This window comes from Silurus aristotelis (assembly GCF_946808225.1).
Source record: "Silurus aristotelis genome assembly, chromosome: 7".
In the NCBI taxonomy this organism is placed as follows: Eukaryota; Metazoa; Chordata; class Actinopteri; order Siluriformes; family Siluridae; genus Silurus; species Silurus aristotelis.
In genome coordinates this window covers 22,532,897-22,546,526 of record NC_139580.1, presented here as the reverse complement: position 1 = coordinate 22,546,526, position 13,630 = coordinate 22,532,897, and the positions used below count along the sequence as shown (strand labels likewise).

General features: G+C 43.2%; 2 protein-coding genes across 3 annotated transcripts in view; both read right to left on the bottom strand.

The window, feature by feature from the left end:
* The window catches only part of urahb (urate (5-hydroxyiso-) hydrolase b), a 464,718-nt gene that overhangs the window by 322,600 nt on the left and 128,488 nt on the right, over positions 1-13,630 (bottom strand). The gene's annotated exons all lie outside the window — the stretch shown is intronic.
* Positions 1-13,630, bottom strand: part of wwox (WW domain containing oxidoreductase) — a 186,734-nt gene that overhangs the window by 129,916 nt on the left and 43,188 nt on the right. For both annotated transcript variants that reach the window (XM_083546446.1, XM_083546447.1), the window contains exons 6-7: positions 10,134-10,222; positions 3,548-3,733 (exon numbers count right to left, since the gene is read on the bottom strand). In XM_083546446.1, the coding sequence (XP_083402572.1) occupies positions 3,548-3,733; positions 10,134-10,222 (275 nt within the window). The remainder of the gene's footprint in view (positions 1-3,547; positions 3,734-10,133; positions 10,223-13,630) is intronic.

Here is a 13,630-nt window from a genome sequence, read left to right as displayed (position 1 = left end):
GAAGCATTTCCTTTCATTATATTACATACATATACAGTATAATCCTGTTTGAGCGAAACCTGCTGTGCTGCTCCCAAAGCTTCAGTGTAACACGGCAGATAAAGTCTTCCGTTTATTTTCCACAAGCTCAATACCCTTTTTCTCCACTGCTTCACCCACCTGTCTAACCAGGTTAAGGTTTTACTCAGTGCCTAAATACCAAAATGTCATTTCCCCCCCAAGTCAAAGGTCAAACCACTGAAGTGAAAATGGCCCCTATTGAAGCTGGTTAATCAGCGTGAAGAGCACACAAGTGAAAGAGAAACACAAATGTCACAAAACCATTAGGAAACTTCCTTTCTTAACATTGAGAGCAATCGTGTGTGTGTTAAGGATGTGCATCTCCATAATTAAGGCCGATGCGATTCGCTTCTCGATGCACAGTCAACGATTCGATACTTGGGTTAGATAAATATGAAGCAGCTACCGATGCGATACGATTCACACCCATCGCGATTTGATTCGACACAATGCGATTCAATGCAGTACAATGCAATGTAGAGACCTGCACGGGACGGATTTATTCCGCCTGCAGGTAAAATGTATAAATTCTTATATTTTCAGTGCACTGACTGCTTGTTTTTTTCTTTTTTCCATTTCACAAACAAGGAACATAGAACATCCACTGAAGCAATATCTTATAAAAAAAAAAAAAAAAAAAGGCAGAGGTTTTGTTGTATTGTATGTTCCTTTCTTTAATAATGAAGTCATATCTGTAGCATTCAGAGATTCTCCTCTGTCTCTGTTTCAGACACTGTGCCTCATTGCGCTCTAGACATTACCGTGCATGAACCACGCGAGAGTTCGCTTCCGACCTCGTGCCTGTAAATCGTTTTATATTATTTTAGTTGCCATTGTTGCTTTTGTGCAGTAGATACAAACCAGTTTATTTGTTTTTAGTATTTAATCCAAAAAAAAAAAAGACTATTTTGCTTTTGTGCAACCTGCACAAGCATTTTACCGCCCGCACCCGCATTCACCCGTCAAATCTTGTCCCAAGCCGCACTCCTTTGCGTCTGGTCCCGCGGGTCCCGTGGTACTCCCGCGGGAGTGCAGGTCTCTAATGCAATAGAAAAAAAATGTGATGCTGTACAACAATTCAATGGTACAGATAGTTCGCTTTTATTTCTTTGGTTCAGACAGACAGCAAATCCTAAATGTACTTACTGTAAGTGCCTTCTGACTTCTAACGCGTGGCCAAACAGGCCTTTGTAGTGTAAAAAAAAGGATTAAATAAACCGAGACTGTAGCGGCAGGGGGCGTGGCCAAGTGCCAGTTTGTGAATGGAGGGCGAGGGGGAGGGCGACAAGCGGTAAGAATCGCACACCTGCTGGGAATGTATCTAATCAGTGTTCTCTTTTGCAGTAAGCAGGGGAAAAAGATAAGCGGAGTAAGAGAAGAACACCGGGGAGAGAGAGAGACGTGTGTGTGCGTGTTGCTGAAAGTGCAAAAATCATATAAAGAAACCTGTTTTTATTGAAACCGGTCGCCACCCCACTGTTCTTCCTTCCCCTGAACCGTTCGCTCTCCTGCAGTGACGTTCATTTCCTGTTCTGTCTCCAGGAAGATGCAGCTCTACCTCTGCCATGTTAATCTGTATTCTATGTGACTCTCTGGACACGCCTCGGTCTCCATAGAGTTGTGATACATCATATTCACGTAGCCGCAGTGGTGCTGAGAGAACACGCTTGAGAAACTGTTTAGCGAGGAGAACTGCTAAAATAGGGCTTTGGATCAGAAGGTCATTAGTTAAAATCCCAGCAACCACCAGGCTGCCACTGCTGGGCCCTTAAACCATTCTGGAGAAAGCCGACAAATGCTGTAAATGTAAATGTTCCGGCTTTAAAAAAAAGAACAAATGCAGATCAAAAGTCAACTGTTAACTGTTCACTAAGGTTGATACAGTAAATGTCAGTTTTCAAATTAGCCAGTAAATGTTTCACTCCTGAGCACCGATGTGTAGTATTTATATTCAATGTGTAGAATGAGTCAATGATTTAATGATTTTACTTCAATGATTCAATGTTAGAAAGGAAGACAAAGAGACGTGCTGGTGGAATGAGGAAGTGTGGAAAAGCATAAGGAGAAAGAGGTTAGCAAAACGGGATTGGGATCGACAGAGTGATGAGCAGGAGTACAAGGAAATGCAGCAGCAGGTGAAGAGGGATGTGGCAAAAGCCAAGAAAAAGGCATATGAGGAGCTGTATGAGAGGTTGGACACTAAGGAAGGAGAAAAGGATTGTGTGTTTGTGGATTTAGAGAAAGCGTACGACAGGGTGGAGAGAGAGGAATTGTGGTATTGTATGAGAAAGTCAGATGTGTCGAAGAAGTATGTGAGGGTGGTGCAGGACATGTATGAGGACAGTGTGACAGCAGTGAAGTGTGCTGTAGGAACGACAGACTGGTTCAAGGTAGAGGTTGGACTGCATCAAGGATCGGCTCTGAGCCCTTTCCTGATGCAGTGGTGATGGACAGGTTGACGGACGAGGTCAGACAGGAGTCTGTCTGGACTATGATGTTTGCGGATAATATCGTGATTTGTGGTGAGAGTAGGTGGAGGAGGTGGAGATATGCGCTGGAGAGAAGGGGAATGAAAGTCAGTAGAAGTAAGACAAAGTACATGTGTGTGAATGAGAGGGAGGGCAGTGGAGTGGTGCGGTTGCAGGAGAAGAGGTGGAGAAGGTGTAGGAGTTCAGGTACCAAAATAAAGGAGAGTGTGTTGGAGAAGTAAAGGAAAGTGTGCAAGCAGGGTGGAGTGGGTGGAGAAGAGTGGCAAGAGTGATTTGTAATAGAAGAGTATCTGCGAGAGTGAAAGGGAAAGTTTATAGGACTCTGGTGAGACCTGCGATGTTGTATAGTTTAGAGAGAGTGGCATTAAGTAAAATACAGGAGATGAAGCAGAGCTGAAGATGTTGAGGTTTATGTTGGGAGTGACAACAATGGACAGGATTAGAAACAAGTTTATTAGAGGGACAGCGCATGTAGGACTTTTTGGAGACAAGGTGAGGGAGGCGAGATTGAGATGGTTTGGACATGTGCAGAGGAGGGACATGGGTTATATCAGTAGAAGAATGCTGAGGATGGAGCTGCCAGAAAGGAGGAAAAGTGGAAGGCCAAGGAGGAGGTTTATGGATGTGGTGAAGGAAGACATGCAGGTAGTTGGGTTGAAAGGGGCAGATGTAAAGGACAGAGGGGTATGGAGACGGATGATCCGATGGCAGAAAGAAGAAGAAGAAGACTTCAATGATTCATATGTAGAATCCACCAACCACTTTTTATCTGCAAACTGAATGTTTCTACTCCCTTCTGCTTCACTCACCTGCCAGATTGATCCAAGGTTTTTTTCCATATAAAAGCTTTGCATATGATATACTTTTGCAAAGCCCAATTGTAAAAATGACAGGATGCAAAATGACACATATTACAGTGATGTTATCCATACTTTCCAGTTAAATTGAAACGATTGTTTGAAGGAGCTGATGAAGGAGAGGCTAAAGGAAGCTCTGACCTGTGAGATTCGGAGGACAGCACTACCACACGGGCAGGAGCTGAACGCCGCAGCACGTTCTGCAGCAGCTGCACCAAGTAGAAGTGGCCCAGATGGCAGATCTGGAAAGTTGATTCCAAACCGTCCTCCGTCAAACGCCAGGGCTGCGTACACACCGCCGCATTACACACCAGGATGTGCAGGGACCTACGTGCACACACACAAAGACACATTATTACATATTATTGATACGTATTACACACTTTCATTTCCCTACTCGTTACAGAAGTGTGACGTACGTTTTATTTGTTCCTGGCAATAATCTGAAAGTTGCAACTGAACAAAAGAAATGTGCATGGAAAAATAATGAATTAAACGGCATAACGGATGACGATTATTTTTTCTCTATTTTTTGCATCGTGCTATTCGTGCTCTCGGGACAAAAATAGCAGGTTTAAAAATAATCCGGGTCCCTGAAAACAGCACAGGATGTGCAGTGCTGCTCTTGCGGAAAACGAGCGAGGGAAAACAGCACAAGAGGGGAGAGAGGTGAAAGAGGTAGGACAATGGCAGTGAAAGGTGAGAGAAAGAGAGAGAGAGAGAGAGAGAGAGAGAGAGAGAGAGAGAGAGAGAGAGAGAGAAAGGAAGGCAGCGGGTGCGAGAAAGCGGCTAATGGTGTCAGCTGACATCTGGGCTAGAATCCAGCTGGAGCTGCAGCCACTCTGTAGGATCAGCTAAATCAGCTTCAGGAAAGGTGAGTGCTACTTCACAGAGGTATCTTAGGACATCTCTTTTCCCCGTATGTCCTCAGATGAGTACAAGAACGTCCTAAAATGACTTGAAGCTGTAATGCAGCTGCACTGTTCCTGTTGAAACCACCGATTTTAAGCTTAGAATTGATGGGATTCTCGACTCTTGACCAATTTTAAAGAAGTAACATGCATTTGTTTTATTCTAAATGAACATAATGTGGGACAATTCAGCTCTGACATTCTGTTATAAACAAGGTCCGAGTGCGCTTACACTTGGAATCATGTGATAGCCTGCTTTATCTCTTAAACTTGATTAGAATAGAATACAATAGCCTTTATTTCTCACATATACATTACAGCACAGCAAAATTCTTTTCTTTGCATATCCCAGCATGCTCGGAAGCTGGGGCCAGAGCGCCCCTGGAGCAGATGGTTAAGGGCCTTGTTTAAGGAGTTGGCAGCTTGGCGATACTGGGGCTTGAACCCCTGACCTTCCAATCAGTAACATAGCACCTAAACACTGCGCTACTATTGTCGCCTACTCATGGGATGTCAACAATTCATTGGAAACGTGTCATTAGATGAGACAATTCTATATAATCATCCACTAATGAGGCTAAAAACACAAGCTCCAACATGCTGATCCATTCATAATATGCTATGAGCAAACTATTTTGATTGACAAGTCTGATTTCTACATTATTGAACAACCGTAGATGCTCAGAGCGTTTTTGAAGGGGTTTTTTGGTTCCGTTCTTTTCCGTTCATCATTTGCATCATTTCATCATTTCTGTCAGTGTTTAAGCCAAAAGCTGGTTTAAACACATCAATCCCACATCTGGGTCCCCATCCCTCAATCCTTTAAAAAGCTTTCAGAAAAGTCCAAATCGCTGGAAGATCCTTGCCTTTGACAGAGTCGCTCCACTGGTCTTGAAACCTTGGTGGCGCCGCAGAACAATCTGAATCCACCCCACCAATTTTTAATTTCTTCCATTAGAATTAATTATGAGAGCCAGAGGCAATTTGTGTACTCTGTGTTTAAAACTGCCTGCACTATTAATTAAAAACTGGTTGCTGGAAAATTAATGGAGGAATTGTTATTCGCCCTGCTATAATGAGCTTTCCCTATGACATTAAAAAAAGGAATGCATGATGCGTTTCCCCCCCAGGTTCACAGAGGAAACACCACAGTCTGCATCAGCGCAAGATCGAGAGCGATGAAGGAAGTGTGCGCAGTAAAGTATCACCGTAAACCAAGCAATCGCCTTTGCAGACGCTTTGTAAGATTGGCTTGAAGCATGATCAAGGATGTAAATTTCGAAAATCAGCTCTTCTATTCATTTCGAGATGTGTGGCAGCCTGGGGAAACGCTTCAGCTGGTAACATTTGTTTTCTACTATATTTAGTTCTTAATAATACAGAGGTTTTTACGTGATTTGTTTTTTTAGGCTTATATACATTTCATTAAAGCACAGAGCTACTGAACAACTTCAACACCGGACAATCGATGTGTGAGGAAATTACACTTAGGGTTTTATGTCATGAATGGCAGACTGGATATTTAGATTTTTCTTAAACTTTCTTTCCACATAATCTTTGCAGGAAGGAAGCCCAGGCACAATTTCAAAAGAAAAAAAAGGTTTCACGTCGTTTCGGTCGGGTATGGCCCTTTAAAGACATGGTGCCGTATTAAGGCACTTTTTTTTTTTGTCTGTGTACAAGAATTCAGCCACACTGGATATAAAGGAAAGGCAAGATAACTGTTAAACAGCGTTATGGAATCAGGATCTTTTTCGACCTGATTAACTGAAAGGGCACATATACGAATATAAAGGAGTAGCACCCCTCCTAAAACAAAATGCTTCTCCCCAGAGGTGGGCACTCGCACCCACTGACTGACATGCATGCCCAGATTCTACATAAGACTTAATGAAGCATGATGCCGGAGGAGGGGATGATTGGACTTCTCAGTGAACACTATTAAACTTTATGACTTTCACGCTTTGGTCAAAAGGCACGTAATGGAAGAAGAACATGTTTGCGATTACCACTGAACTGCGGAACGACGATCCCATGGGCGCACAAGACGCCTGCAACATCGGGACCCACGTACAATACCATGATTCTATTCATTTTCTAATTTATTGCTATAGAAACCTTTAAATGGACACAACATGATCTATTTATCCGAAGCGTTTCCTGTCAGGGTTCGAGTCAGAGAAGAAGATGAAATGAATGATGACGACGGGTGGAAAAAAAAAGGTATCGGAGGGCAGGTAACACGATCTGATGTCTGTGCGTACAGTACAGTAGAGCAACCGCCACCCCCCAAGATTTCATATCTGAGGTGGCTGATTGAAATAGCCTTGGTGGGAGAGAGAACTATGTATTGCTGTTTGCCCCCATAAACTCAGGCTAATTCTCCTGGTGTGTGGCCTGTGATTTAACAACATGCCTTTACAGCAGCCTCACGCTCTTAATACAGCTCCCTGCCAGGTCTGTCCTCATAAGCAAAAAGCTAACAAACGGCTTTAATAGGCGAGCCCACATAATGTAAAAACTCCCTTTAAACTTATTAATGCGATCGAGGGGGTCTGCCGCAGATGTGCAATTTACATGCTGGGCTAGCGGGGGCGGTAACGAGGGAACAGGGAGAAATAATCCTTCATATTTACTTTAAAGGAACCCCTAGGGCATGACCTTTGACCCAGGAATAATCTCCCCACATAAAAGAGCGATTACCTTTTCTCCCTCTACTCCGGCCACCTACTATTAAGGGGCTCTGTTTATAGTCTACACAAAGAGCCGGTGTAACAGAGCACAGATTTAAAATACACACACACACACACACACACACACACACACACACACACACACACACACACACTTTTTTACTGTAAGGGCTAAATTAGATTGCATCCCTGACTTGGCAGTTGATATTCCGAGCTCATCAAGGTAATAATGTTACTATGGAGGGACATCTAATGCACAAGCAACGAGTGATATGGGGAGGAGTTCGTTCCCGAAAATGGAGGACATTCCGCTGTATGCTTGGATAATAAAACGGCATGTGCACTAAACTTTCCTAGAACAGCGGTCATATTGTGCCAAAGTTAATTATGCAAAAAAACTGAAAAAAAAATGTGTAGGTAATAGGCTTGTGGTTTTTTTTTTTTCCTTCTCGTCATTGGCCATTAAAAAAATGTGTAATACTGTACATGATTTAATCTTCCGGAACCAATAGACAGAAAAAAGGGAGCATTTACACTATTTCATCTTTTAGTAGTATCAGCTGTGTGGTCAGGAACTGGCGATCATAAAAACGCAGCTGGAATTCTAGGTGATTCCTCACTAACAGTACATTTTCAACTGAATCCTTTTCATTGGCTGTCTAATGTGCACATGGCCACTACTAGAATACGAACAATGTGGCATTTTGGAGCTCCTACACAAAATAGGCAAAAGTAGGTGCGGGAATCTAATATATTCGAAGTAAACGTCGCTGCATATCTTGGAAGTGTAATATTGGGTTGAGACGATTAAATCATTAGATCATAGAAGCCCCGTGTGTAATATACTGAGGAGAAAAAAGCGAACAAGAGAAGGAAATGTTTGAGGAAAGCATAGATTGTATTTCCATGCAATAGTAAGTGTGTGTAATTGCTGGAAGCAGAAATTGGGGGTCGGAGGCACCTTCACCAGCTGCCTGCTGCCATTCACACCTCAGCAGCTTCCTATTCTGATGCGAATTAATCTACTCTTCTTCCTCTGGGGGACACACACACACACACACACACACACACACACAACAACAACACATGACCAATAATCTAGAAATAACTAACAAAGAAATACAACCCTGATATAAAAGAAAAATGCTGCTCCCTCATTCGAATCTAGGAAACAGATCCTGCTTGGGGGTTCGAGGGAAGTGGGCATGGCTGACAATTTACTATAGGTGAGCTACATGAAACATTTCGGTTTATCTCTGAGGAGCAAAAACTTGGACATCCTGAAACAGATTTGGTCTGTGCCTTGGTGATAAATAAGTGTAATAAAAATTAAAGGAAGGAAAGATAGATTTACTCGTTTCATTTAGTATTTAACAAAGGTGGGTTCGGTCTGCATATGAGCTGTTCAGGAGAGCAGACATGGAACATGAGCCCACGTTGGAGTTCAGTGGTAAAGAGGAGGCTACTGTACTTCACAGGAAAGCCCGTTGGGCCCGTGTGTGTTTGAACCCCATCTCCACACTCACTGTGGGTCACTGGGCCAAGTAAATGATTTGGGTCCCAAATGGCCTTGGACTAATAGGTTAATCTTTCTCTCTTATTAAATGCCATCAGCTTCCATTAGAGCAGCCAGAGAGCTGATCTTAGTGGCAGGCTGTGGAAAAGAGGACCAAAATCTGCAAGTGTCCCGGCTGTCGCTTCCTTCACTCAGCCATGACAGAGTAGAGAAAGCACACTAGTACGCTCTGTAGTACACATGCATTAACCTCAAAGAAGCAGTGGAATAAAGGTAGGATATGAGTCCAACACAATAAATTTCAACTCACCGCACAGTGAATCATTTTATTCTATGCTCTCTATAGGTCAGCGTGCCAATAATGAACAATGACCAATACGGCCTCATTAGGAACTGAACAGCACAGTGTGTGTTGCGTGTATGGCTGGGGTGGGGGGGCGCAAGGAGAAAGAGTAAGGAAGAGGAATGGGGCGAGGGTGACGGTCACCTCTAGGCCTCTGGCTGCTGACCAAGCGGCTGCTGCAGGCGGCAGTGTCCTGCCTGAGGGGCTGCCTTAGGGCAAGATGAGCCCTAAAATCCCCTGAGGGCCTGGAGAAAAGGATACCACCACCTCCTCCACCACCAGCAGCAGAGTCACCTCTACCACATTCTTTACCTATGTAATTTTAGGAATATACTGAAGGTCCACATGACAGAAACAACTCAGTGGAGCAGGGAGGGAGTGTTCCTGAAAACACATGGGAAAGCTGAGGTGGCTGCAAAATATCCCAATCCAAAGACCCATGGAGTGGAAAGCAATTCTTGCAAAAAATTAAATAAATAAATAAATAAATAAATAATATATCTTGCACATTACAATGTTTACACATACAGAGCACAGGTTGCTATCAAGTGATGTAATGAATAAAACTAAAATCACAGCAATGCTAATGTGTTTATAAAAGATTTGTAAAATTATCTTGTTTCAGTTTACTTTAGCAGGAAAGGAAAAACAAGCCTTTTTGTTTTCTTTACACAGCCTGTCTTTGAGAGCCAATGTCACTATTCCTTTGCCTTCCGTCATGTAACGTAACTTCATGAAAGCCTTGCCAGTAATTGATTTAACTGGGAGACTGTGAAGGACTTCAAAATCTGTGGAGATGAGATTGATGGAATTATGCAGTAAGGTTGAGATACTTATTTATTGACCAGGGAGTGGGGAGGGGAAGCTTATGATGAGAGAGGCTGGACCTTTTGGCCCAGTGCTGATTTGATAGCTCGGTAATGGAGTCAGGGAAAGGAAGCGAGTGAGTTTGGTGGGGTCAGGGCTCTAGCCCTGGACTCAGACCACTGCTCAAATGGAGCTAATGGCTCTCAGGAAACGCCTGGCTAATCTTCCAAGACTTTTTCCCTTTCATATGCAGGATGCTGTTTAGGATGAAGGGATGCATCATTGCTTTTAATTTTTTGTACCCAATGAGTGACACGATGTCCTGCTGATGAAAAAAAGACCGGATCGGTTAGCTTTATCAAACTACATAAAGGCTGGCAGGAAACAAATCAAAATATTTCCAATTTAAACTATGCCAACACCAAAATGATTATCAAAATGAAAAAGGTTTACTTACAGTTTCTTTGCTTTGAAGGCCTCTGCAAACTCACGGACACTCCGTAACGACGCCAAGTCCAGTGTCATTGCTTCAACACGAGCTTTGTTCTAGAGAGTGAATGGTAGTACAGAAAAATACAACATCTTAAGCATCCATCAAAACACATGGCATCTTTCTCATCCATCATTATACACTCTGAGCCATAGAGCCACCAGTTACAGTTTCTCAGACATTTCCCACCTGTGCGTTACTCTGCTATACTGCAGAAAGGCTTTAGCCACTGATATACTGACATGCCCACATTTAAATCAACTCTCTATCCGCTGCGATAAATCAGGAATGCATTTCCACCAGGAAGAGTTGGACAGTCTGCGGCCGGATAGCATCTCCATAGGCCTTTTATGGCACTTTTATGATTCCCCACACTCACCGCATTGAATCCATTCAGTATTTACATTAAGTGAGCAGCAAGGTCTTGCAGAAACCTGTGCTCTTATGAAGTCTGTAATGGCATATAGAATAGGCTGCAGGGATAAATAATGGATGAAAAAAGCCAAATCTGCAATAATGGTGCCGCTCAGCACTGGCTTTTAAGTTTACCTTTGATCGCTCTGTAACACAATCAATAAGAAGAAAGGTATATAAATCACTCCAAAAGATATAATCATACACTGACTGGTCACAGGTCAAACACAGGTCCCCTGAGGCAAAAAAAAGCGCTGTGAATACATGCCACAGTTTTCAATATAGCTCCTTTTCCTAAAGAATTTTCCATGGGAAAAACAACACTTAACAGTATTTTTTTTTTCTAGAAGCAGCCTGATGCTAGTTTAGCAGGGTCAGGCTAGTCCAGCAGCATCTGTGATGAGGGAGTTGTTTGATGAATGAGCATCTGAACTCTGCTCATATTAAAGTGGGCTTAAGAGACACAGGGTATTTTAATCATGCCACATACAGTACAGTAGCAAGTTAACACACACACACAAAAAAAAAGCCTCAGCACTTCCTGTGCATCAACGAGCCGTCTGTCAGCCAGTAACTAGCACTAATCAAGAGAACTGCAATTAGTTCTTTTATACCGCTCTATAAGTGTACAGCGGCATGAGGACGCCAAAACACCATCGTGTCTGTTCATACATGCAGGCTCCAACCCTCATTAAAATGTCCGCAGATACAAAATAGCTGTCCAGCTAATTTTCTATATAATTGCTTTACACAACACAATTATCAGATAACTCCTGACTGGAGCATGATACAGATGTATCTGGCACTTTGACAGAAATGACAGATCTTTCAATCGAGAGTTAGATAAGGAGCTGCCTCTCTGTTTTTCTAAATGTACAAGCCTTTTTCTGGGGCCGGATTAGCTTTCATCCGTGAGTACACCTGATTTCTAATATTAGAGAAGACATTTATGAGGTTAAGATAATTATAAGGCGTGGAGGCTCTCAAAGCCAAGAGAACCCAAACATGCTTGTTTTGACTGGATTTATGCATAACATACTCATGAATAAGCTGCACACATCCAGTACTAATGCTTTTGTGTGGAGAGCGATACTAGCCTAAAATGCATGAGCAATCTCAAAAAATTGTATAGAACATGGAAAAAAAGAAAATCCTACTATTTACTGCAATACTGTGAAGGGTATACAAGCATGGGTGGCCACGTGTATGTGTTAATTAAGACAAAAAAGAAGAGGTAATCAAATGTTAGACACTTTCGACACTTAGACGAAGTGTGCCGTAAATATGCTGATGGCCATATAAGTGTTTAAAAGTCAAGCACAAAGTCTGAGGCCGCTTCTTGAGTGACAGATTAAAAAAAGATCACCATTTGATCAAACTAATGACTGGAAAAAGAAACGGAGATGCAGTGCGGGTGTGACTTATTTTAAGTCAGGCTTCAGTAGCCATGCTTGTCAGGTCTTACTGTGGGAACATTGCAGCACAAGAAACAACAGCTGGTGAGAAACACACAGCACAGACATGAAGACTAATGACTAAATGACGAAGACAACTGTTTTCCATAAGCGGAGTGAGACGTCGCGAACAAAAACTGGGCCACAAGTTTGGTACAAGCGCTAATCTCCGCTTTCCCTGATGCTTCCAGTTTTCTGAATTTCAAAGTTGCCTTTCGATAAGCTTCCTGAAAAAAGATAAAGGCACTTACTCATAACTCCCTCTCTGCATTCTTTGCTTGCCTTGTATGGCTCCCTCCATCTCTCCATTTCTCTCATTAACTCGCCACCGCTATCCATTAGCTGAACCGATTAAGAATACATGCACTCCATGGCTTCCTTTTCCTTACAGTCTTCACAGGGCACAAGCAATCAACAAAGCACAGAACGGAGTAGCAGACTGTCATTGATAAATTACCTGTCCCCTCTGAAAACCATTTATCTATTTGGGGCCGTGTGTGATAGGGACCTTGTCAGTGGTGCACACTCTGCTCTCCCTGCTTCTCCATTCAAAAACTAAATCATATGAAAAAAAAAGGCAATAGAACATTTCCATATGACAAATATGCACAGGTGGAGCTGCCAGCTTGCTCTACTGTGTTTGAGGTAGCGTGAAGCAAGCGGGGGCCACGGTCACATAGAGCAGACAAATGGCCCGGAGAAAGACCATTCTTCATCAAAGAGCACGAAAGAGCACAAGAGGTGAAAGAAAGAGGATAGAAAAAAAAAATAGACAGATGATAACTAAAAGATGGGCGACAAAAGAAAAGGGAAGATAGAACAAAAAGACAACACTGGTTTTCCTCGCTCGCTTGCTCTCTCTCTCTGGGATTGGGAATATGGAAGTTCTTCCAGCTGGGCCGTCCTGCTCGGTCCCACAGGAGCCCTGTCAACTCGCATAACCGCAAAAAAGTGTTCCGCCTGCCGCTATCCGCCTCTACGCTGTCCATTAGTTATGCCTGCTATCTATTCTGGAGCATCGGTCTCCCATGTCTGCAGATTGCAAGACTAACAGTACATGACACTCCGAAAGTAAGCAGATGTCTGCAAACGAGAGCTGGCAAAAGACTAGTTAGCCGCGAACACCACGTCCTGCACTCGCACGTCACTCGTAGCACCGTGTTTGCGTTTCGAGTGAACTGGGCCAAATGGACACCCACACATGCGTACACCGTGTCCATCATCGATACTAAAACCTTCCCGGCAGCAACAATGAAGAAAAATATTTAAAAAGGCCCGTGCGCAGTACAGTTCTGCACGTCACATCACTCAGTCACTTCGTGATCATAAAACCGGCATATATTATGGCACCGGGCTTCAAAATAAGAACCATTTACTGAGCGCTGTGGATCCCCGACACTCTCGGCGGCGCTCCGAGAGGAGGCGGTAAATGTCTCCATATCCTCCAGCTTTAGCCACAGCTCAGCTCTGAGGGAGATGAATTGGTTCGGTGGGAGTTAGCAGCTGAAATAGCTCTCACAAATTATTTGATAAATGCGAGATGGAGAGGCGACAAACAGGTTTATTTTTACAGAGATGCCACAGAAGGCCTCAGGG